At 39.2% G+C, this 26,239-nt stretch overlaps 1 protein-coding gene across 2 annotated transcripts in view; it reads left to right on the top strand.

Annotated features, from left to right (window-relative positions):
* The window catches only part of SLIT3 (slit guidance ligand 3), a 549,687-nt gene that overhangs the window by 461,169 nt on the left and 62,279 nt on the right, over nt 1-26,239 (top strand). For both annotated transcript variants that reach the window (XM_076349680.1, XM_076349679.1), the window contains exons 26-28: nt 3,609-3,772; nt 7,998-8,122; nt 25,597-25,694. In XM_076349680.1, the coding sequence (XP_076205795.1) occupies nt 3,609-3,772; nt 7,998-8,122; nt 25,597-25,694 (387 nt within the window). The remainder of the gene's footprint in view (nt 1-3,608; nt 3,773-7,997; nt 8,123-25,596; nt 25,695-26,239) is intronic.

The following is a 26,239-nucleotide window of genomic DNA, read 5'->3' as shown; positions in this document are numbered from 1 at the left end:
GGTTCAGTTCATATTTACATATTTTCTGGATAGCAAGTATGCCCTCAGACTGTTTATTCTGTGTAACAGCTTTCTGTCTCAGTTTCTCTCTAGACAATAAAAAAAAAGATATCTCAGATTGGTAGGGACAGAAATCATATGTGAGCAACTCAGGCAATTTCAACTTCAACTAAGAAATAACCGTCTCTGTTTCAAGCTTACACCCTGGTATCTAAGTCAGAGAAAATAGTCATTTTGCACAAAATGTATTTCTTCATCATGTTCCCAGCATTGTCAAGTCATTTTATACGTTGTTTCGTAATGAAAGTCTGACTGTGCTGAAGCCCTGTATCTCCTTTTGGAAGCACAGTGACACCTTCCATACTGGGAATCTGGCTTCTAAGGGTATTTTTAGAACTCAAGAGATAAACATATCATGCCCCATTTGTTTGGATTTTCCTCAGGGTTTACTTTAAATGAAGTGCAGATACAATTTTCCTGGGTAAACCGTTCGCCTTAGGGAGTGATAAAAACCCCTTTGGCCCAATACAGTCGCTGCAGTCTATCTGTTTAGATGTATGTGCTGCCAGAAATGTAAAATACACAATGCTCAAATGAACGGTAATAAATAGGATCCATAAAATAAATAAGACCTGTCTGGGGTGTAATTTGCACAGTTGAACAATTGAATTTTACAGTGCAATTGTGCTCTCCAGTTTCTTAAAGAGGATTCCGAAACTTTTAGCAACCACAATGATTTTGCTCTTCACGTGCCAGAAAAAGCTATGCTTATTCAAACAAAGTCATACATAATTGAAAATAAATTCATTTTGAGCTCTTCCTGATATATAGATCTTCAAGGAGAAAGCATGCACTTGGAATAATTTTGAAAATGATACAAGGGGTTGCTACTCATCAAACTCATAATGCATGAGAGACCAAAATTTTATGTTAAATTTACAAGCTGGGTGGCTAAGAGTAGGGTAGGTATTATGGCTGGAGAAAGCTGACTACCAAGGTATTGAGCAGGATGATCAACTTCTGCGTCAGTACAGTTTGGGGGGGGCGGGAGAGGGAGGGTATCGAATTAACCTTTGGAATTGCAAAGAAGTATTTGTGTAGCACAGACAAAACTATTGATTTTAGTCAGTCTTTTGTAATAGCTTTAAATTGGTTGGTAATTGGAAGAACGAAACTGAGATCTAGATACTTCAATCACTTCTTCCATAGCTGTTTAAAGACTACAAAAAAATGTTCACCAAATTTCCTTTACATTGTAAACATCATATTGTTGTAATGTAACTAGTATAACAAACTATGTAGCTGATGTACCTCACTAAAGACAGAGGAAGGTTTGTCTATGGTATACACACTGTTTTTCTTTACTATTTCTTCCTTTATTTACTTGAATCACATTATTGTCTATTTAAGCCATGACTCTACTAACTTGTTTAGTCCAGGGCAATGATAAAAATGTTACAGCACTACTGAAGGACCACATATATTAATACTTAAAAAGAACCAAAAATCTGTTGGGGTAGAACTGAGACCTTCTCAGTTAGGTCAGTTCCTGCATTTGCTGTCTTCACTATTCACTGATACACACAACCCTCTAACTGATTCAGTTTCCCAAATCCTGCCCACACATAACCCGACCTCTCGGCACTCCAGGTACTCCAAAAGAAACCCTTGGTAATGGATGCTGTGTACAGCAGGTATTTCTGTCAGACATATTTTTGATAAACAGCTCAGATTCCTAATCCTGTTGAATCATCTCAACTTTACTCAAATTTATGTTAGTTACCTATAAAAATAAGCTGTCCCCTCCTCTGTTTCTCTACATTATCATGGCTAGAGTTATTTTAATTGACTTTATTCTAAGTTGCCTCAAAAAAAAAAGTGTCTGAACAGAAATATCTGCACAACATTTTGAAAATGCTGGTGGTAGTATTTCGTTACAGCACAAGATATTTTTACCTTCTGGAAATATTTTGCTATAATGGGCAAAAAAATAGAGAGAGTATGTTAGAACTCATGAATGAAAATACAAGAATTCACTATAGTTCCTAGAAATTAAGGGAAAAAAAACCCAAACAAAACCCCAAACAAAAGAATGGAAAGCTACATGTGATAATTTCTGCAGTTGTACAACAATGTTCTTGGTAATCATTTCTAGTGTCTATAGAGCAGCTTTATTTCTAATGTAGATTATAAAGATTAATTAACATGGTAACTAGCTTTCCGTTGTCCTCCCACTCCCATTTTATATATGGCAGTTGCTCAATGCTAAAGTTAATTTCTTGGTCCAACTTTCACTGCTGCGTTTTGTTTGACCTTGGACAAGTGAGCCAGTTGATCACAGTTACAGGGTCAAAAAGTCAACCCAGTAGTTTTTTTCCATTGTAAGCAATGGATTTACAGAGGGAATGGATGGATATTTTTTAATACTGTGCTGTAGTGCACATTTAATTTTGATGAATGAGCCCTAGACAGGGTTTGAACCTATGAACTCTCATTATGAATCTGTCTAGGGCACAGTGGGTTCATTAGTCACTCCAATAGAAATGTATCAACAAATTTACTGAGGTTTCTATCTTAATATCCTTTCTGATATGTTTTTATTTGAAAGAAGCTTGAGTTTAAAATACCATCTTAAAAATAGTTTATAACATATGCAGAAACAGTAAAGTCTAAAACCCAGTTTGAATTATTGGTTTCTTTAGTATCTCTTCCCTATGCTAATCTTTATTTAGTTAATTTTCTTCCCATGGCAATTCAAGTGTTGTACAGCTAAAGTCTTACATTTACTTTCAGCAAAATAAATTCAGAATTCCAACATGCATTTCTTTGCGCTTTCAAAAATGAATTGTTTTTAAACTGACTTTTCTGAAGTCTGGACTTTGTTTGTAATTGACTGACTGCCTGAAAAGGCACTTTCTTTAAGAGAAAAAATAGTATAAATTAGTCAAGGCAGCACCTAAATTTAAGGTAAAAAGGTTTGTTTTCCTTTGGATAGATCGCCATGAAAACAAAAAATTTCTGTGAATTATGATTACGCTACATGAATGCATCTACTTCAACCATATGACCTAACTCAAGTGATGGGTTAACCAGCAAATGTGTTTTCAAAGCCAGAAACAAACTTAGCAAACACCAGGTTGCAGTTGTGAAAACAGGGGTATCCTCTGTGTGTATGTTTCGTCTAGTGAGGAGACATTAACGTGAGTCATCAGATCCAAACTAAATTACACAATTCACTGTTAGAATCTGCTCATGAAGGCCAAAGACTTAAATAAAAGAAACCAACGTGATAAATTTGATGAAAGCAATATGTCTGGCAACATTGCTCAAGCACAATTGTTCGAAAAAGTGATTTATTGTTTGAAAAAGTGATTTGTTGTTAGGTATTTATACAACCTCCCTAGCTAACGATGGGAAGAAAGGAGAAGAGTGGGAATACTGGAGGAGATAAATCTAAAAGACTTCCTGAATACTTGGAAGATCTTTCCTGCATTTTTAAGTAAAGCATTTCTGTAAAAGTGTAGAATAAAATGTGCCTCAATGAGATCAGGCATGTTATCCTTGCTTGCAAGCCAAAATAACTGCTGTTAATTGTTTTACACCACTAGGGCTCTAGGTACCAACCCTTTGCACTGTGATTGCAACCTCCGCTGGCTTTCCGAGTGGGTGAAGGCAGGGTACAAAGAGCCAGGGATAGCCCGCTGCAGCGGGCCTGACGCCATGGTGGACAGGCTGCTGCTCACAACACCGACTCACCACTTCCAGTGCAAAGGTAGGAGCAAGCTGGGAGGCTCTCTGTTCTGTCCTGTTGCTTTTCCTCATATACAGTGCTTTATTTTTATACTCTTGGAAGCTGTTAGGTTTTAAAGTGAGTTTCGGGGGGAGTTGGGTTTGGCTTTCATTTTCTGAACCATCACATTACATTCAAGTTCCATTTTCAAGTGTTCTTCCACAAAGTGCAGTTAACTGCACCACTGGAAGGAAAACCAGCAAACCTCAGGAGTTAGTATTCCTGTTGCTCGTACCAGATTATATAATGGCAAGTTAGCATATAGGATGTTGTTAGAACTTAACTTGAGCAAATAAATTGGTTTTGGCCTTCTACCCACCCCAGAAAACTTTGGTAAAGTAAGGGTTATTTTAAAAATACAGAGCACTCTAGTTATTATGTACATTTACTTGAAAACTGAGAAACTGAGAATTATTCTGGAAGGCAAATATTTGCCAAAAGTACATTTTCATTTGAAGATCTGCAAACTGTCCTCATCAGCTCTGTATCAGAAATTGTAGATTATGGAAAATGCTTCATGTTTGAATACACTGTATATTTATTCAGGAGAGGGTTGAGGTGCAGCTATTAACGATTAGGGGTAGTCAATGATAGGAGTATGCTGCATTAGACAGCAGTTAGACAAATGATAAGGAGCACACATTTTTGTGGATAAAGTAAGTAGCTTATTACTGAATGTATATTAGGATATACCTGTATTTTCTTATTCTAAAAAAAGTTTTGGAGGTTCGCTTAAGTTATCAGCAAGTATGTGAAGATGGAGCTATATTTATAGTGGAAAAGATTGGTCAGTAGCCTCTCTTAGAAATGGAAATGAGGGCATAAAGCCTCTTTTTATGCACGTCTCTCAGAGTGCCATGCACATTTACAGTACTGCTTGGCAGCATGATTTTATAGAGGCTGGGATTAAACTGCTGAACAAACAAATGATGGTGTTGAGGTGGATTTAGAACACAAGTTCCCAAGCCTGAGCTGAATTTTATGTCCTTTCAAATATATTTTTAATAACTGTAACCTTATAATTTAATTACTTTGAAATGTCAGTCTCAAAACTATCAGAACTCTGACTATAATTATCAGAACTACAGACTTCATAATAGTCTCTCAAATGTGAAGTACAAATATACCCTAAATACTAAAAATACCAAATAATGTACTTGTTCACATGAAGTGAAACTAAGAAAATGATCATATTTACATATTAAACAGGGTCTCAAAATTAATCCAGAAAGAGAAGCTAGACGACTTCTTCGTTCTGAAACTGTGATATATCAATAGTTACACTCACTTACTCTGAAAACTAAGCAAGCAACTCTTAGGCAAGAGATAAGTAAACCTGCGATCCAGACTATTAAAAACAGCTGTATGTTTTTTATGTAAATATTAGTTTGGTCCACTAGAAAGCTGGTGAGCTTCCTACTACCCCAACTGTCTCCATGGCTCGCTTTATCTGACTAGAAAAGGAGAAAAATGTGTTGATTCGGAGGTGGTCTTTGGACAAGCGGAAACCGTTGATGGTCTGGACGAGTGGCAGTGTACTCCAAGAAGCTCCAGACCCTAGCAAAATTCACCTTTTCTCATCACAATACATATATTTTGAAAAGCAATGCATGATTTGGTAGTCTAACTGAACCCATTTCCCATGCGCGTGTTTAAGATCCAATGCCTTGTGCTATTCTGTCTGGCCATTGGTGATGCTCATAAAGCAACAGGATTTATTACAATGTCAAGTGCAGGTTTACCCTCAGGCTGGAGCCACGTGCGTGGCCTGTGACAGGATACAGTGCAGCCTCGGTTTGTCCTGCAGCTGCATCACCCTCTCATCACTGAGCTGTAGCTGTGACATGTGCCTGTCAGCAGAAGAGCGAGACTTCTGTGGGGTGACACAGAATGTCCAAGGATATGTCTGTACTTCTGCCTGTGCAGATTCAGTCCTAGCTCAAGTACTGCTAGCACAGAGCTCAGGGTGGGCTGAACCCCCCGCCCCCATAAAAGCCTGGGTCGTTGCTGCAGAAGTCAGCCCATGCTGAGCTTGGTACCTTGAGATGCTTGTATAAAGGTAGTGCATAGCTGTACTCGGTGACCTCCAGTAAATTTTACATTTAAAAAAAAGTAGAGTTTAACTTATTCTTGTTAAAATTATGTTTTCAGCCTGTGACTGAGCAGAAGGTTATGTCTCAGCAGAGCCAAGAAAATAAAAGTATGTAATGTGCAAGTCATGCAAACTCAGCTCTGCTTTTTATTAAATTGCCCTCCTAGTTATGCAGTAGAGGAAAGGAATGTGCTAGGCTGAGGGCATTTTGCTATATGGATTTATGAATCAAATCCACAAGGGCAAACTAATGAACTACTTAACTGCTAGGAACTAACACTGTTCTTATTAGCTCCTACATTGATTAGCTTTGATCTATGCCATAGGAATAAATGGAAAATGTACGAGTGTGTATTATGAAATAAATAAATAATAGAACAAATTCTGGCTTAGTGACCTCTAAATCTTAGAAGAGCAGCACTGCTGCCTGTCTCATGAGCTCTCCGAGGAGCTACCTTCATATATTCTTCATATAGTCTACCTCCAAGACAAAAGTAGCTCAGATATGTCACATTCCCCCCCCTTGCCAGTGCCAGAAATTCAGATGTTATTTCCTCTTGCTGTCCTAAGTCCAAGTTAAAAACATGTATGGCATTTAGTTAGACATAAATGCAAAGATAGAAGAGGACGGCAACGGTCTTTTGTTTCATTTTTTTTATTTGTTACTACTTGTGTGCTTTTTCCTTGTTATTGCATGTTGCACTCTGCAATCAACTGTACCCTGTTAACAGACTATTGCATGTTGCGCTCTGCAATCAGTGGCCCTGGTAACACCACCATCACTGTAGGATCAGGATATAGCCTTTACAGCCTTTGCAGGTGCTTTTCAGCTGAGACTCCTTGGTACCCATTTCTGTCATGTTCTTACCCCCTGTTGGTGCTGTGCCAGTATTCAAAGTTAGTAATGAAGGTTTATATCTCATACAGAATGGTCCAAAGCAAATCCTTGACTGGAAGGGTTTCTTTCATCCCTAGTTTTGGTAACCTTCTACAGCTCCACCTTCTCTCTAACATCAAGTATAAGCTGCTTTTCTTCAGTTTCAGGATGTTTCACAATTTAGTCTTTCTTATCATTTATCATGCAGTAACAGAAGCTCTGTGCCCACTTCTGATTAGCACAGGACCAATTTTAAGTTATTTTAAAATGTATTTCCTTAAAAATGAAATAAATTATTTTAGGGTCTTTACTGCCTGATATAATTTAAGCCCTTTTAAAGTGTTAGGTTTTATTTTTTACGTGTAAAAGCCATTAACTCATTAATATTTGACATTTAGCCACTTCAAAATCACCATTTCTTTAACTGTAAATATAACTGTCTAAATTAGCTTTCTGTAAAATCTCAATAATAAAATATTGATTGACTTGGTACCCCAAATGTACTTAGTTTTGTTTTGGTCTGTGTTAATTTTCCTGCTCACCCACAAACATCACTACTTCTCTGGAAGAGTTCTGTTAAAAAATGTGGTTTATTAAACGGTTTAAATGTGGCCATGCATATTTACCTGCATACATTTACATCTTTGCATATTTGTCTTTGTTGTATTTTGCCAAGATAGCTGAATGTTGATAATCATTCTTCTGAGCAGAACAGGAAGAAAATAAGTTTTTAACTCTCTTAAAATTAAGGATGGTAGAACACTTTGCACCTAAATATTCCCATAAGCCTCTAACTAAATCTTTCTTATGCATGTTTTTCATTTCTGCTGTTGCATCTGCACTTTCATTCTTGTTACCAGCCATAGAAATGTCATGTTATAGTTCCCTAGGGGTTGTTATTGCAGAATTTCCAGCACTGAGAGAAGGAAAAATTGCTGAAAGCCATATATATATAAGCCCACTCTCTGGAGATTCCCAACATGTTTTTTCAGAGCTGATGTTTGCATGTCCAGGAGAATATAAGCATCATTGAGACTTGCCTAGCACTTGATTTAAGTACTTAAAATCTCTCTAATCCCTGGGAATCCCATGCTGTTGTGTAAAGTTGCACCCACAGCATATGCGTTTGTGCCAACGCAGGGTGAATACTGCATTAGGAAAAAATGTATGTGTGAGTACGGGAAGTATTAATTTTGTAATTCAGTTCTCTACTAATACACTGCGTTTTGCCTTTCCAGAGCCGGTAGATATCAGTGTTGTGTCCAAGTGTAACCCCTGCCTCTCCAATCCATGTAAGAACAATGGGACATGCAACAATGATCCAGTGGAGTTTTATCAATGCACTTGCCCTTTTGGCTTCAAGGTATGACTACAAAGGAACGACATGAAAAACAATAATGTTCCTCATCTCTTCTGTTTTCTTAATTGTTGTACCATGAGAAGACAATTTTACAGGCAACTGAGCTAAAAAAATCCCTTACTCAAGCAGATTGTGTGTGACCTTTCAACTGCGCCCCACTACAAGTTTTATCCTGTGCAATAGGAAAAGCATTTCTTTCTCTCTGTGCTGTGACTATACGGATCATCCTGAGCAACTTGCTGTAGTTGACCCTACTTTGAGCAGCGTGGTTGGACTAGGCAATCTCCAGAGGTCGCTTCCAACCTTGGGCATTCTAATTCTGTGATGTAGACATCCATATGAAATGGCAAGATGAGTTTGTCTTCCCTTTCATTTCTTTTCTTTTGCCAGCAACAAGATAACCATTTCATAGGCTGCCAGGCCAAAGGGGAGGCAGTTCAGATGAGAATTAAGGGCCAGTTTAGTCCACAGTGACAGAACATTGATACTTGCTAGCTTACATCCATCTCACACAGACTGATTAGCAGAAAGATGATAACTGATTAGACACAACCACTAGCTCAGCTGTCTCTGAGTTCTGAGCACTGATGTCCATAGAGTGATCTGCAAATGTGAGATCCTGTAGAGGCCAAGCATTGTGAGCATGCAGTGTCAGTTTCTTGATAACACATTTGAAAATCGGAAAATCGAGTCATTGAGGAATGCAATTTCTTCGGTAGTGATGTGTAACTCCTATTGTTAACACCACATCATGAGAGCTTAAGGCTACCAAGACTTTGTTTCAGAGTTGATATAACTGGAAACCTAGCTCAGTAGTCAGTAGCTGAAGGATTAAGTATAAGTAATAAATGAGGCATATGATCTGTTCACAGCCTGGAGGGGATCGGATGTTATGGCCAAAGAAGTAGGTTGCATCCTGTAAACTGTGATTTTATTTGCCTCATTGGATATTTCTTACAGAGTCTTGGTCAGTTGAAGCAGATGCTCATAAAACACAGAGTAATAAGAACTATATGGAAAAAAAAGAAGGGCAAAACCAGACATACGTGTGGGAAGTAAGCACAAGTATCCATGTCTTACATTTCAGGTAGGATTTAGGAATTAGTTGGGTCTGATGATATCACCATTTCCCTTCTCTGTTTGCATAGGATACATCCCAGATGGTAACAGAGTAATTGCGGTAGATCCCTGAAACATTGGAAAAAGAGAAGATGTAAAGCTCATTTCTTCTATTTCACCCCCATGCTTGGTACTCAAGAATAATAACAATTCTCCTAAATAATTGAAAAAGCCATTGGAAATTTCCTCTCATTAAAAATCCTTCTACCCATTGGCATATCAACCAGCAACTTTTCTAGGATCTTAAAAGACCACATTGTTAAAAATTCATTCAACTGAAACTAACTACTTGGTAACAATTGATTTGTCTTTGCTATGAGGGAAACTGGCTGTTTATCTCCTCAGGTTAATAGAACAGTCATTTTAATTTGATGTTTAACATAAACTAGGTTGAATTCTTCAGATGGGACTAGGTGACTGTTAGGCTAACTTGAAAAGTAAAAGCTTTCAAAACGAGCAGGAAAATACATAAATCTTTGTGTATGTCTTACTCTATAAGGCACATATCATGGAAAAGATATCCAGGTAGTTCAAAGTAGAAATGTGTTTGTTATGAGCATATCTTTTTTTTGCCCTTAGTTTTTTCTTCTATTTTTTTATATTCTTTCTGTATTAGCAAATGCACTAGTATAGGTGCATTTATACTGCTAGAAGACATGTTTACATAGGGAGGATTTATTAACAAGAATAATCAAGAATAATCCTCCAGTTATACTAGCAATCACTTTCTAGTGTACATTAGACCTCAGTATGCATCATTTTCTTAGAAAGGTTTTGATAAACTCTTGAAGTGGCTCAGTTTAAACATCTCATAGAACATCCAGCTTTTCTCCTCTCTCACACACTTTCTCAGGTGACATTCAGTGTCTGAATGTAAAACCTAAAACCACTCGTGTGCTTGTAAGCACCGAGCTGTCATCCAAGCATGGCAAAGAGCAGACAGACCCAGGCATGGCACTTAGAGCAGAGTTTAAAAATACTGACTGGATAACAGTACAGGGAGAATTGCTGGAAATTTAATAAGCAAAAAAGAACTGCGTGTCTTTACCACAGGTTTTTGAATAAAAATGAAATTTGACAGGTCCAAATGCAAACCATATGAAAGGAGTACTCTATCTACCACGCAGTTCTCCACCAGAGATTCATGCTAATTCAATAACAATACCTTGCTTCCTTCTCACCAGCCAGCACCAAACAGCTCTACCCATCTGGAAGCTATTTCCCAGACCTTGATAAATTGCCCTAAATCTGCCCTCTCAGCATTTGTTTTTCCTTGTTTGATGTAGATTTCGAAAAAATCCTGTGTGGAAGAGTGCATCAATAAAGTGAAAAACCCACCCTTTTTTCAAATGTAAGCTCACTCAAATGAGCTGACGGCTTTATAATGTTCCCTGGAAAGGGACAGACAGTTACAGACCGCTTTCTGGGGTTCCTATGCTCATGCTAGCCTTCAGAAAAAAAACAGTAGGCCAGCTAGCAGAAGGCCGCCTAAGTCACCAGTTGCCAAACTGGTGCCTGATGGAATCAGGAACTTCTACCAGTTAACCGTAGTTGCAAAAGCCTATAGTTTTATTTTTCACTATCACATTGATGATGGCTCCATCTCTTATTTTTCATGATCACAAAAATGTTTTTGCTATTGAATGCATACCTTATGGGGCTTTCAGCAATGTGTAGTGCTGCCCATGATGGGTTTGAGTAAACTTAAAAGTGTGATAACTCATGGACCACCTGAGCTGAGAGGCCAGTGGGCCGGGCAGTTGTGTTTGATGACAGAAATATAGATTGCTCGCTTAGGAACGGGGAAGGCTATGTGCTGATAGCTATCTTTGCTGCTGCTCTTTCCTTAAAATGGGTGATGAATGTGTTTGCTATAGATAAGCTATGGTTGAAACAGCGTTTTTTCCGTTGTTCTTTGGGGACAAAGCCCCAGAGACAGTGGGAGACGGTGTGAGAGTGCCACCTATGGCAACTGGCAGGCTGCACAAGCTTGAGCTCCAGGGTGCCACCAATGCTGGCAGGAAATGTCTCTTAATGTTACAAAACTTGTGTTTTCATATTAAACACAGACATAGGTGTAATTATCCAGCGATTTTTTTTTCCTCTTCTCCATAGCATTCTTTGAAAGATTATTTAAATAATATGTGTGGTTTAGATTGTGAAGTATGATTACGAGTAGAGAAATGAAGCTTTCTTCTGCTTTAAATGCTGCTGGCGACCTGCAGTGCAAGTGTGTGTGAGTGCAGCTGGTGGCTGGTAAATAGATAACGGTACCGTACTAATTCATTTATCCTGCAGAGTGTGTGGCTTTTATGTATTCCCACTGATATTGTAAAATCAAGTCTATGGGTGTTAGAATTCAAGAGAATAATCAAACTTGCAATCAATAAGCCATTGAGAAAGGATTTACTTGAATAGCTGTAGTAAAAACTAAGGTGAGTGAAACCAACGCTCAGTGTACTTTGCCATTGCCATTCTGAAAATGCCCTTTTGGACTTTTTGGCTGATTTCGGTGTCTTTCATACTTTTTTTTCTTAAAACTGAGGTAACAACAAATGAAGGAGAGTAATTTTCTTTCTTCCAAAAGGTGTTATTTGTAGAACTGAAGAAAGAGAGTTTAAAATACATCTGCGTTTTTTATGAAGTGAAAGAACATTGCCAACCTGGAACATGAAATACAGTACCTGCCTAGGCATCGCCACAGCCTCTTTGATTGCTCAGCTAAACAGGAGCCTGAGCTGTTGGGACGCAGGATGTTTGTCAACTCTGAGTTCTGCTGTTACCGAAAGCTGTCTGAAATGGAAAGTGAAGATAGGTAAAATTAGCATAGCACATATCCCACCCTTTGGGCAACAGATCCTGATGCGTGTCTGTGGTAGAGTTGCTCTGTAAATTTTATCCAACTCTATTCACCTCCCTGTTGAGTTCAGCCAGTGTCTTGACTTTTCTAGCAGCACTGCAGTATCTTGAGGGTTCAAGCAATTTCACCAGTCATCCAGAATGACAGATACAATTGGAAAAATCCTGGGTAAAGCTTTTGGGCTTTGGAGAGACAGTATTCTTTGCAGCCAGACTCTTGTGGTGGGAGGCATTATAGTGAAGCCAGAATGATATTTAGTGAGGAAGCTGGCTCCAAAGTTCTGCTAGGAATTTGGCTCTTCCTCCTCCCCGCCCCCTGCGCCAGGTTTTCATCCCTGAAAACAGGGTTAGAAATTGAGAATCTCAGAACAAAGTGTCTCTGGGATATGCGGTATTCATGTCTATCACATGTTGTACACAGATATAACTAATGTACCAGCACTTGAGCAGATAGATGTAGCTGAGCAGAAGCTGTGACTGCTCAGCACAGGGCTAATAAGCAGGTTGTATCAGTACAGACCCCATGCCATTAGCGTGGACTCAGTGCTGCACTGACTGTATCATTTGCTCATGGGGGTGCACATGGCCTTGCATTTGCTTGGAGCAGGGGCAAAAGAAGTTTGCTGTATTTGCACTTTGCCATGGAGATGTACTTCTGTAGCGTTACGTGAATAATCTGTCAGAGTCCTAGAATAATGGCTGATTTAGGAGTATTCAACATAGAACTGATCTTAAAATGTAGATATGGTAGTGTTTGCTCATGTACAGATATTCTGGCCAGCTCTTACAGCTCAAGGCCGAGACAGTGCAAGTTTATTCCAATGGGCCAGTTTCTCACTTAGTTATGCTGATTTGGGTGGGGTTATATGAATGTAACCAAGTGTAGAGTTTGGCTGCTGATGCATGCCAGCTGTGTGAGAGTCCATGCCTAGTTTGTTAGGCTAATACTATTTAGGAATGTAACTCCGTGCTTTTGTTTCTTTGGATCTATTAACATATGCATATAAGTCCCCATATACATCAGTCAGTGCACAAATAAATCCCTGAGTTGGAATTGCAAAAGGAGGAAAAATTGGAAGAAACTCTTAAACCAGCCTGCCCTCATCCACGTGAGACAGGAGAGCAAACGTCTCTGCCTTCACATGTTACTCTGTCTTGGCCTCTTTCCTCTCCCAGTGTTAGGGTCGAGGGGACAGACAGTGGAATGTAAGCTCAATGCCAAGTTTTCATATGAAGAAATCAGTGCAGCTGCTTCTGCCTTGAACTTTCATTCATTTTCCTGGAGCGTGTGTTTATGTGATCTGTGATGTTTTATTTTTTATTTGTTTGTTTTAACCATACTTAAAATACTTATTAATGAATGGTGAAGAAGCATTTTCCACTCTTAGTGTAATAAAGCAGAAAGCCTTTAGGGATGAGAAGTGATGGGTGGCCATGTAAATGAGTAGACCTATATTTATGGATGGATTTTTAGGGCAAACACCAGTGTCAGCAGTAGGTGGTTGTAATTTCATATAATGCTCCTAGGGCAGAAAAAACCTGCAGAAATCACAGTATTTTCCTGTGTATGCTTATTCTGTAAAACTTACTATGCATCAGTCAGATTTGTGTTTGTTTCTTTTTGCCCTTTCTGTTTTAGTAGGTCTAAAGAAAAAGGAGATTTACATCTAGAAGAGCATAAAAATGAAAGGCTTAAGGAGGGATTACCGCCACAGTTGCTGGCTGAAGGTGGTGAGGCATGCGTACACCCACCGCAAGCCCTGTAAAAAACATAGTAATGTATTGTGGCATGGCCTAATGAGGGCTCTTAACAATAAAGCCAACTCTGAAGAAGTATTTCCATTTTTGTTAGGCCAGCGAGAAAGCAGATGTTGAGCAGCTTCAGGCATTTGCTGTGTTTGTTCAGTGCTGCATCAGGAGAAGTAGCTGAGCAGTTGAAGTGAATAGTAAGCCATACCCACACATGGGCACCGTCATATTCATTCTTTTGTCAATGTGGATCATTCCCCCCGCTTTGTTTTTACTACTGTTTTTCTGGTCTAGTTCTAAATGCCTTAAGAGACCAGGCTTCCAATCTTTCTTTTCCCAGCCTAAAGAAGAAGTTTTTATTGGCGTTTAGTCTGAATTTCAGGCTCTTGTTCTTATGTTTGCCTGGTCTATTACACTAAATAATAATTTTTCTTCCTCTGTTTTGTTTGTCTTTCAGGTGATTGCTGGTTGCTATAACTCTGCTTAATCAAGTTCTCTTTAACCAGCTCTTAATTTTCTGCATCCCACCATTTCCGCATAAGTGAATCGGTTGAAGTAGTTGGTCACAGCTGAAAGTCCTTATTGTTAGATTTTCTTGTGATTGTCTGTCATCTGTTATCCTTGGGGCTTTCTTGGCATTGACTGTACTTGACAAGATGGCTTTTGGGTTTCTTTTGTTGTCCAAGAACATGAACAGAGGTTGTCCTAGGAGGTTAATTGCCTTATTTTCCCCTTTCCTTTGGGGATGATGGAATTGGTGAAGTTGCTGTAAGCAGGCTAGGCTGAAAAGAAAACTTTCTTTATCATGTGAGAGTAAACTCTCTCCTGTTAATAGAAATGATATAATGCCAGACTAGCTTGAGAATTAGTAGCTTACTGTGTAGAGGTAAGTGCACATACACTGCAGGTAAAGTTGTACCAAACCTCTCTGCGCTCCGTTGCTGGCAATGTCAGACTCCAGCGCTGAGCTGGTGCAGGGCAGATGCCTGTCTCCATGGCCCCCCGGGGGTCACCTCCCTGTACTTCTCAGAGCCTCTGAAATAAATGTTGTGCTCTTGCTCATTATCATAGTGGGCATGTTTGATTTCTTTAGTAGTCTGAAAAATTCATTTGCATGTTTGCTTCTGAAAATATCGCTGCCTGCCTGGGTTACCTGTTACAGTGCAACCCACTGTCAAAGTACAGTCTTGGTTTATGCCGGAAAGGATTGCTGGTATCTCTAACTGGCAAGCCTTGTAGGGGAAGCTTTACACAGCTTCCACAAGCGAAACAGATTCTACTGGCATTTTTGCTGATATAACATGTATTTCAGCGTGAGACCTTTTATCAGTACAGACCTGTTGCACGCCAAAAGCCTTCATCCTTAACAGGCAGGGATACATCAGCAAATGTTTCTTCAAATGGACTGTGACTCTTCCAGCATCTTTAGCGCTATTTATTTCAGAAATCTAGTGAGTGCTTTGGAGAGGTTTTTTAATTACATAAGCCCTGCCTCATGTTAGGTTTCATTGGGTTGCTGCATGTGATGTGTCCCTCCTCTGTCATGCAGGCTGCATTCAGTAGCTTAAGTGTTAGGCATAGGTTAATTGCCTTGAGCAATAAGTGTAAAATACAACAATTATATTTTCTTTTATTTCTTATTTCTTATTAATAGGAATTGTGTTTTGTATACAAATGTCCAGTCTTTATAACTTTCTCTACAGTGTTCACGCTAAAAAAGAGCCACTGGCTTTTGATAGCGTGAGAGGGAAAGTTTTGTTGTCACTGCAACATGTATTTTAAAATAAATAGGCCCTTAAGTGTTTTGAGGGTACTGAAAACATTGTTCTCATTCATTAATATTGGTTGAATTAGAGACTACACATAAAATATTCAATGTCTGTTTTACATCAAATATTTTGGTTTGGATTTTATGTACAGAGGCAACCCTGGGCAAAATCAACTATTTTCAGTGTCCCTAATTTTCTTCTACATCTCCCAAAACGTTCACACAGTGATCTGTATCGGGCAGTTGATCAAGTAACTTTGGAAGCTCTACAGCACCTGCCCCATCCGGTTTGGCACCTCTGGACTCAGTTCAGATATGTGCTATGTGAATTGACTCCATGATAGATGAGTGACGTATCTTCTGTCATGGATTAAAAGCCCAAAAGACCATTGAAACCCAAAGTGCCTATGTAAGGAGAGGTTTAGAAGGACAATCAAGATTTACGTGGTAATGAATATAATTGCAAAATAAACCTCAGATGTCCGCTGAGAATTAAATTTCATACTCATAGGAGAAGAACCAGAGATTTTAAAAAATAATATGATGAATCCTTGCACTTTGACTTTGACAGGCATATTCTTGATTACTAACTACGGAGGTAATGAAAGGTGTATTACACCCTGGAGGATCATAAATCTTTCTGATTTAAATAAAATGAGGCTTCAGAGAGCAAAGTTCGCCTAATTTGCTATAAATTGACAATTGTGATTTATTAACAAGGACAAGGAAGTCACTAAGAAGTGCTGCTGCCATGCCCAATTATTGTTTAATCAGGTGCCAGATGAAGCTAGACTGGCACAAAAGATAACTATACAGTGCTGAAGATGGTGGGATATAAATAACTATTACCTGTATTTTTACTTCAGACACTAACACTGTGAAAGTTTTCAGAGGGAGTTAAATCAGCCAAATGTCGGGGGGGCAGCAACAAAACCAATATCAATGTATCCCCTTTTCATAATCTAGCTTCTATGCCATTTAGCAAATAGTATTTCTCATGATGCTTGTGAGCAGCGGGCAACTTTTGTTGTATTGTTGTGTCAATGTAAGTATGGCTGTATAAACAACAATACTGAACTAAAAAAAGAAATCAGAATTGTCTAGGTAATTTCAAATTTATTTTAAAATTTTTTTCAAAACTAGAAATGGATGAAATTAATTACTTTTTTATGTTAAATTAACTGGCTTGTAAACAGCAATCCTCAGAAGGTACCTTTTTATTACCCCATTGGGACAGATGACTAAAGAGAAATAGTTAATTCATCAGCACTGTGTGTACCCTAACCTAGAGGCATCCAAGGCGTGGATGTCTGTAGCAAGGTCTGCATTCAGAAGGAGAAGTCACAGCCTTTTTGTGAACAACAGATGATCAAAATCTTTCAACTTCCACCTGGCAATCTAAAAACAGTCTGATCCAAAATTACTGTGATATTATCCATGCCTTGCCAAATAATTTGTGTATATGCCTAAGCAGATGGATCTGACATACACCCTGCCAGCTCTTGTAGTTGTTTGACCTTGCCAATGAGCGTCATCTACATCTTTTCCAGGTTGAGGCTTAGCCATTATGTCCGTGGCCAGAAAGACCATAAACAGAGAAACAGTATCACCTGGATCTACTAAAGAACTTCATACTACTGTATATAGATATCAGTGTGTAAGCTGTCTACCTATATCTTAATATCAGCGCAATCAACTAGGAAATCAGTTTCAAATGGTTCCATTGGTAAAATAACAGTAGAGTAATTCCCAATGCTATATTTTTTAGCCCTTCCTGCAAAAGAATTTAGATTAATTTTATATTTCAAAGTTAGTTTCATTCTTCACTCAGATTGCAACATCTTTAATTATTTGATAACTAAGTATTCCCTTCACAAAGCTGAGTAGCTGTGTTTGCAGTGATTGCTTAGGTGTCCATCAAGTCCTTCATGCTGCAATTAGCATAAGATGGCATGCTAACTTTCATAACTTGCTTTAAGATTTGCAATGCACATAAAACTTTTCCTTTTCACGGTCTCATTATAGCAAATACTGGGTTTCTTTCCAATGAAAGACTCTGAAATACACAATTGTGGATAGAACTTGAGAGAATTTTTCCTACCAAACTTGTATCTGAGTGTATTGGCTGTGTAGCTGAATTCATGGCATCATGTTTCCTTGGTCAATTATGCAAAATTCTTCTTGTTTCTCTGTTGTATTTATGGCTTCTAAATGTATTTATTACAGAGAAACTGCTGAATATCTCATTCGTATTTCCTAGCTTAATTTTCTAGTGGAATTGAGGTTTATGTGATAAAACTTTGTTCATGAGACATCTCTTTCCCTTCCTGCCCTGGGAATGTTTCAGTTTACTCTCCAATTTTGACTATTTATAACAGAGGGATAAAGGTTTCAAATGGTGAAAAGACAACACTGGTAAAGATGCCACTAGGTAAAAGACTGTAGCATCAGTTTATACCATATTGGATAGCTGTATGCCATAACTTCAGGAAAACCTTTGACAATAGTTCTCACTTTACTAAGCATGAAAGAAGCAAAACTCAAGTTAAAAATCCATTCAAGAGTTTAAACTGAATTCTCTTTCTGTGCTGAGCGTCTGTGTCTTGTACTATTTCTGGATGTTTTTTCCCCCTCTCCTCTCATCCTGTCTCATCTCATTCTTTTATATGAAGCATCAGGAATCATGACTTGTTTACACACCACATTTAGCCCTTTACTCTGCTATTAGACCTTTGCAGGTCTGAATGTATGAACAAGTCCCGTTGGCACATGCAGGTGTAGTTTTAACACTCAAGCAATCAGCATACATCAGAATTGTTCAGAAAACTGTTTAATAAAATACTTCCCAAGCTCTGTGGAAGCAGAGCAAAGCTATACATAGTGGCTTTAAGTGTCCATTTTTTTTTAATTTCACAACATTAGGATTGTAAGTTTGAATAACATTCCTCAATACCCACTCACAGAACACATTGTACTTCTCAGTTTATCTTTCTGTGAATTTTCCTTCAAGCCTATCATGAGGTTGAAGATGTACTTAGCCTTTTCCCTTAATGTAATGATTGCTTATTAACTTCTGACCAAGACACCCATAAGACAAATGCATTAATGTTTGTGAGACTGAGAGTTGGATGAGGATGCATTACTTCCGCTATTAGGAATGTAAAGGACTAGGTTTGCAATACAGTATCTTTGTAGCTGGTAGTTTTGCCTGATTTCCCTAAAAGCTTTAGCTGTGTTTAGAGCTTGATAATTAAATTGTTTATGAAAATTTCCCAGTTCTTAATTTAAAGTCTCTATCAACTATATTTGTCTTCGTCTAGTATTTTTACTAAACACGTGAACACTACCATCTGTTCTCTACATATACCATCTAAATAAAATTTATTATGAACACATTGTATATTGTTAACAACTCGAATAAAATTTGGTATTTCTTTTGTATAGCTCATTTTTCCAGCATGCTTTAAAACATTGTAGTCATTGAACAAGGCTGTAATTAGCTGGAAGGAGGTCTCTCTATTTACAAAGCATTGAAGTTGGATAGACTTCTGCCTGTCTGCAGGTGCCTTCATCACTGGCTGGATCATGTTTCTGCTGCAGTCAGCAGTGATAGTTTTCTACATCAGGAGGTTTCTACCTAGTTGTCTACCTGGAATTCCTGGAGAAATCCAGGTTGTCTACCTGGATTTCTCCAAGGCTTTCAATATGGTTTCCCACAGCCTCCTCCTAGAGAAACTGATGCATTATGGTTTAGACAAGTCTGTGCGGCGGGCGGGGAACAGGCTGACAGGCCGCACCCAGAGGGTGGTGGTAAATAACTCCTTTTCAAACTGGCAGCCTGTCACAAGTGGGGTCCCCCAGGGATCGATATTGGGCCCAACGCTGTTTAATATCTTTGTAAGAGATCTGGATGATGGGATCAAGCGTACCCTGCTGAAGTTTGCTGATGATACCAAACTGAGTGGGGAAGCGGGCACTTCGGAAGGGAGAGCCACCCTGCAGGAAGACCTGGATAGGCTGGAAGAGTGGGCTAACAAGAACCTTATGAAGTTCAACAAGGACAAGTGTAAGGTTTGCACCTGGGAAAACATAATCCAGGAGTGCAGCGCAGGCTGGGATCTATCCAGCTGGGGAGCAGCTCTGTGGAAAGGGACCTGGGGTCCTGGTGCGCAAGCAGCTCAATACAAGTGGACGGTGTGCTGCTGCGGCAAAGAAAGCCAACGGGACACTGGGTTGCATCAACAAGGGCATCAGCAGCAGAGATAAAGAAGTCATTATCCCACTCTACTCGGTGCTTGTCAGGCCACACCTGGAATACTGTGTTCAGTTTTGGTCCCCCTTATGCAAAAAAGATGTGCACAGGCTGGAGAGGGTCCAGGGAAGGGCCACAGGGATGATCAAAGGACTGGGAAGCCTGCCACATGAGGAAAGGCTGAGAGAACCGGGTTTATTCAGCCTTGAGAAAAGGCGGCTTAGGGGAGACCTTATCACCATGTTCCAGTATTTAAAGGGTGGCTACAAAGAAGGTGGAGACTCCCTTTTTACAAGGAGTCACATGGAAAAGGCGAGGGGTAATGGGTACAAGTTACTCCTGGGGAGATTCCCATTGGGCACGAGGGGAAAATTTTTCACAATGAGAACAATCAGCCATTGGAATAATCTCCCCAGGGAAGTGGTGGATTCCCCAACATTGGACACTGTTAAGATTCAGCTGGACAGGGTGCTGGGCCATCTTGTCTAGACCGTGCTTTTGCCAAGAAAGGTTGGACCAGATGATCCTTGAGGTCCCCTCCAACCTGGTATTCTATGATTCTGTGATTCCATGATACCTTGTGCCTGTGGCAAGCTCCATGCTGCTGCCTCTTATCTGTGCCCGCTGCTGTTAGAAATGGGTGAAGGATCACATTAAAATGGACAGAGGTCAAATCTCTGCCATGTAATCTTGAATGAAGCTTTCAGTCTCCATAGACAATACTAATTTGTGAAAATTAATTTAAAAAAAAATCATTGCAGTCAAAGCAAATGTGTGCTTTTTTATCATATTATCCTTTGTTCTTCCTGCTGAGGTCCTTATTAGTTTTTGCTACTTGTTCTTGGGTGTTTTACTAATCATGATGTAATGTTTTCCAGTATTGGGTACTTGTAAAGGCTACACTTTGGCACAGCAGTACTGAGGAACAGCTTGTATATACAGTAATGCCCAGTATAGTTAATTATTGTTGAGTATGAAATGAAGAATTGACACTTTGTAAGTATGGTGGATAGTTTCTGTTCTCATTCGCTGAAATATGGAGCTGGAGCAGCCCAGATAAAATCTGGACCAGCTGAGGTACTTCAGATTTAGAAAGGCAGCTGGACTCTGAACATACATGTCTCCTGATTAGTTGCAGAAATTTTATGTTTCAACACCTAATCCATTCCTCTCCTACAGAAAATGAGAGAAATTATATAGAAATGTTTTGGATCAGATGCTTTCCTATCAGACTAGACAAAAATTTATTGCATCTTAAAAAAGCTCTAGAAATAAAATATTGCACACAGAGGGACCTTCATCCTCTTTCTGTGAATTGCCGAGACCGTCATATCTTCTTGCCTGTCCTTGAAACAAAGTCTGCACCTCTTTTTCTGATTCAGACTTTATTAGAAGGCTCCTTAGTCTTGAAGCAAATATACAATATTCTCCTTTGTAATAATAGTTATTTCCAGGGAATGTAATTCAAAGAGTTTTTCCCAACTCACAGATAATTAATTTTAGTGATGCTTGACAGCAATTCCATTTTTCCAGTAAGAACAGTCTTACTGTAAATTGAGACTAGAGAATTGCATTAGTCATTTGAAAGATGTTTCTAGAATGTCTTTAGGCTCTTCTGGGTAGTGACAGTCTTACACAGAAATAAAATGGCCTTGCTTTGCTGTAGATTTATTAGTACCCATATTTTCTGCAGCTTCTCTCCTTTCAGAATTCTTTGTTTTTCATAGTCTTCTGTGTTAGAGAAATTGTACTTGTTTTGTGGGCTCTCAATGTGCTATTGATAAAGTCAACTCAGAGAAGAAAATCCTCAGAGAAAGATTAAGTGCTGTTTGCCCATTTATTACAATGAGTAAACTGAGTCAGAGAGACTCTAATTTTCCTGAAGCCGCATAGCAACTTAGTGTTGTAATTAAGTCTGATTCAGCAGCACATACTAATCGGTTTCCATGGTGCCTGAGGCCCAAGAAGCCAATAATTCAGCCATGTTCAGCACAGAAATGAGAGCTGAGTCTAAGTCATGAGAAATTTCATGTGCCAGTGAGAGAGACTGAAAATGCCTTGCTCTCATTTTAACATTTATCTGTATTAAATTTTTACAAGAACATTCAAAATAATCGGAGTAATTACAGTAGAAGTGATGGGACTGTTTTACACGGTGTTCAACTGTGACAAAAACCTTCAGAAAAATAGACGCTGTGGTTTCTGCTTTGCTTCTTGCTATACTTAGCTGCAAAGGGTTTAATATTTTAGTGATACAGGGATGAAGAGTTCATAGGAAACAGAAGTAACTGATGTTAGTGAAGTATCTATAAAGTAGTCAATTCTTCAGGGACACAGGAAAAGTATCTGTGATCTTAGAAATATAAAAAATAGCATCTTCCAGCTTCACTAGGATAACGTGGTAAACACACAGGATTCACAACACAGATGGACAAAACACAGGCAATGTTGCAGAAGGGTGGCAGTGGATTAGTGTTAATGCTGCATGGCTCGCATCCGTGAAGTGCTGCGGGCCACATGGTGCCAAAATAAAACCTGCGTGAGCTTCCCTCGGCGCTTTCCCAATTCTTCCCTGAGACATTTGGGGGCTCGGGATTTCAAATGGAGAAGGACAGTCTGTTTGGCAAATGCAGCATGGATGAAGCAGAAACCCTTTCTGCCAGGTCTTGGGTGAGGTCTTCGCATGCTGCCTGCACTGCTGTGTTGGGGGAATGAACTCACAGCAAGGCAGGGGGTTGGCCAGGTCTTTCTGTTGTTCTTTGGAAATGTTTCTCTTCTGATTCAACCAAGGAAAAGGATGTCCCTGTTTCCTTGTATGTGCACAAATTTTAAAATGCAAAGCTGCTTCTCCTCTCTCAGGGGAATGCTGGGGACAGAGCTTCAAGAAATACAGCTTTGTCTCCCATTTCTGTAACACAGGTCCTCTCTGGTGTTGGATGAAAGTACAATTACTGTGTGTCTCAGTTCTTGTCACAGTACGATGGCAGTATGTCCTACCTGAAAAAATACTGAAGATTTCAGTAGTATTTGGAGGACTGAACTGTATGACATGTGAATGGGAGAGCCTAGCACCATGAGTGGACAGACCAGATCAAATGAACTCTGTAGAAAAGTTCACACTTATAAGCTGGTTTTGGTTTTTTAATGCCTTGGTTAGGCTTAATTGAGGCTGCACCAATTTCAAGATAAGCACTCCAGAGACAAATTAAGATTGCTACCATTGTTTATACAGTACTTAAAGCATGAATGGAGCTTGAGCTGTCACAGAACCAGCACAGTCCTTGTCCTGCTGGCTTGTCACCTCCAGGCTGGGCACATTGCTGGAAATGGGCACACCAGTCAAGAGCTGAGCATGAACTTCTGATCAATGTAGGATGTAAGAGAGAGAGGTGGGCAATGATGAACAAGGGTTAGAAAGATGTGACCAGCCTATTTGTTCTTCGCTCGAGAGCAAAATTCCCAAACAGATATGCAGTCATAGACAAACTGATCAAACCCATCCTGGTGTGGTTTTCCTGAGAGATCTGTTCCCTTATAATACACAAAACCATGTAGTCTTGGTTCAGGGAGCAGGTAGGATCTTTTGAAAAAAAGGTAGGGAACGTTTTGCTTGTTGAGAGCCAAATAAGCCTTTCAAACAACTTTGACCTAAGAACATGAGAAATGCCATAATGGGTCTGTAGTGCATTTACCGCAGCATTCTGTCTCTCATGGGGGCAGCAGCAAATCTTTACTGCTTGAGGAGAGTACACAAGCCTGGCCACCACTCCTCCCCAGTTCTCCCAGCGCCCACCATCATCCAACTAGGGATGTTGATGTCTGCCTGTTGCCTTTCATATCTGGTTTGGATCTATTGTACGTGAATTTGTCTAATGGCTTTTATACTATCTGACTTCACAACCTCCTGTGGCAAAAAGATCCCAGAAGCTCATACTTTGGAAGGAGTATTTTCTTTTATCTGTATTAAGTTCATCTAACATCAGTAAGTGTCCCTCTACTGCTGAGGGATTTAGTATGTGACAAATTCTGCATTCACCACCTCCATGATTTTGTACACATCAATCATATCACCCCCATCAGTTTTCTTTTCTCCAGACTAAAGAGTCCTAGTCTTTATAGTATCTTCTTCTAAAGTGGTTGCTCCATCTCCTTGAACATTTTGGTAGTCCTTTTCTATGCCTTTTCTAACCCCACTGTATTCATCCTGAGGCAAGCAAATCATTGTCAGGTATCTGCCAAGTCCAGTGTTAGGTTTCTCAAAACCCATTCTTAATTCTAATAGTGTACCTTAAGTGAGAACAACACAGTCTGAAAGCTAGGTGGAAAAACAACTAACAGTGGATGCTCTCATGTGCAGTATATGGCTGAAGCATCAAGATGCTTCATTTTGACAACACAGCCATCATAAAAAAAAAGAGACTATAGAAGCTATTTGAGTGTCCCCTGCTCCAGTGTGTGTATATATATATACCACATCAGGTATGTAAAGTCTGAAAAGGGTCGGAAGCTGTTGCAAATTTGGTGGAGAAAGGAATGACTTCCAATGAATGTTGTCAGCAAGGAAAGTCAGCAGTGGTAGGGTAGTGTTCAATACTAATACACAAAAGTTACAGTTGTTATGAACTGATGTCATGGGCTGGCATCTGCCCTCTTTGTTTAGAGACTTACAAATAGATATACCATTGTTATTCCTCTGAAGTACAATGTAAATAATGTTTTTTAAACCAAGGCAAAAAAAACCAGCAACCTTGACTGAATTAATATATCTCCTGAGATATTTTTCTCATCTTAATTGCAGTCATGTATCAGCTTTCCAGTAGATGAGCTGGCAGAGGGCCGCTACTAACGGGATCTTCGGTAGGAAGAGTAGAGAGATCTCTTGAACTTCTTGTGATTGCACAGATCCCTTGAGTATTGAGGCTTTCAGGTGTCTTTATTCCACCCTACTGTGTGAGTAACTGAAAAGCAAGACCAAACTCTTTGATGTGTTTGCCAATTTTACAAATAGCTTGTTCTAATCAGCAGAATATAATGATCCAAGAAATATGTCTATGTCTTGAAGAGCCAATAAAGAGTCAGTTGGTAACAGTGTAGGTTGTTCAAGCTACTGAAGTTCAGTTGGAACTGATGTATATTTTAGGGCAATCTTTAAGAAGGGAACTGATTCAACGATGATATCTCAAACAGAATTCAGTGTGTTCTGTGGAGAAATTCAAACTCAGCTCCCATGATAAAAATTAATTTTCCCCTTTAGGTTTTGACAATGTGTAGTAATGAGTACGGTGTACTGTTGCAGTATTTAACTGAGCACTTGGTAAATGCGGTTGAATGAGTGCTGACTCTATGTGATCTTGTGCTGACTGTGTGTGGCCTTCTGCTTACCTTTGGTCATGATTAATTCTTTTCATTGTAACTAACATTAGAGATTCAAGTGTGTTAGGGTAATGATGAAGTCAGCTGTTTCCTTAAAACAGTCAAATGAAAGAGTTAACTAAAATCTGGAAACTGAAATGATACCAAGATACCCACCAGTCCCAGATGCTCTACCCAAATTCTCGCTCGAGTGATGAATATATCTGTCCATCAATAAAGAACATTAAGTGATGTGATGGGTCTGAAGACCACAGACCTCCTGTAAATGGTGCCACGCATAGGGTGAGGGAGTAAGAGACATTGATTCAGATGACATGAGTGTTACTAACCTTGTTTCTTTTGAATTTCTCCAAATAGGGTCGAGACTGCAGTGTGCCCATTAATTCTTGCATTCAAAATCCATGTCAGAATGGAGGGACCTGCCACCTCACCGAGGCAAACAAAGATGGATTCAGGTAGTAACACAAAGTTCATTTAAAATGAGATTATAAAATTAAATGTGTTTCTACTTTGCAATAATGAACTATGATGGCTACTTTATAAAAGCTGCTGCATGTGACATTTCTATTTGCCATACAAAAAAATTAATCTGGTTTCATTGATGACATATTGTTTCCTCTGAAACAGGCCTCCTTATTTTCTCATAATGGAATATACTCTTAAGAGCTATTTTGAGCGGTCTCCTTGATCTGCATTGTGTTATCTGTATGCTAATTTTCCTTGGGGCATTTCAAACTCACATATACCCTTTTTTGTATTTGTAAAGTAAGCATCTGTTGCTTGACAACCAGATGCAAAATGTTTTCATACTGAAGAATCTTGTAGACAAACAGGCTTTAAAGAAACAATTAAAAAACATGGAGAGATTGCCACATCTTGGGCATTGCGCCTGCAAGAGAATAACCTTTACAGCTGGACGTTATGGATTTCAGTTTTCCCATATAAGAAAGATGTAGCATAGGTCGGGATACTCCAAGAGAAGTCCAGAAATTTTCATGAG

The sequence above is a fragment of the Aptenodytes patagonicus genome, chromosome 12, assembly GCF_965638725.1.
Source record: "Aptenodytes patagonicus chromosome 12, bAptPat1.pri.cur, whole genome shotgun sequence".
NCBI lineage: Eukaryota > Metazoa > Chordata > Aves > Sphenisciformes > Spheniscidae > Aptenodytes > Aptenodytes patagonicus.
Note: the sequence above shows the minus strand (reverse complement) of the source record. Positions and strands in the feature narration are given on the sequence as shown.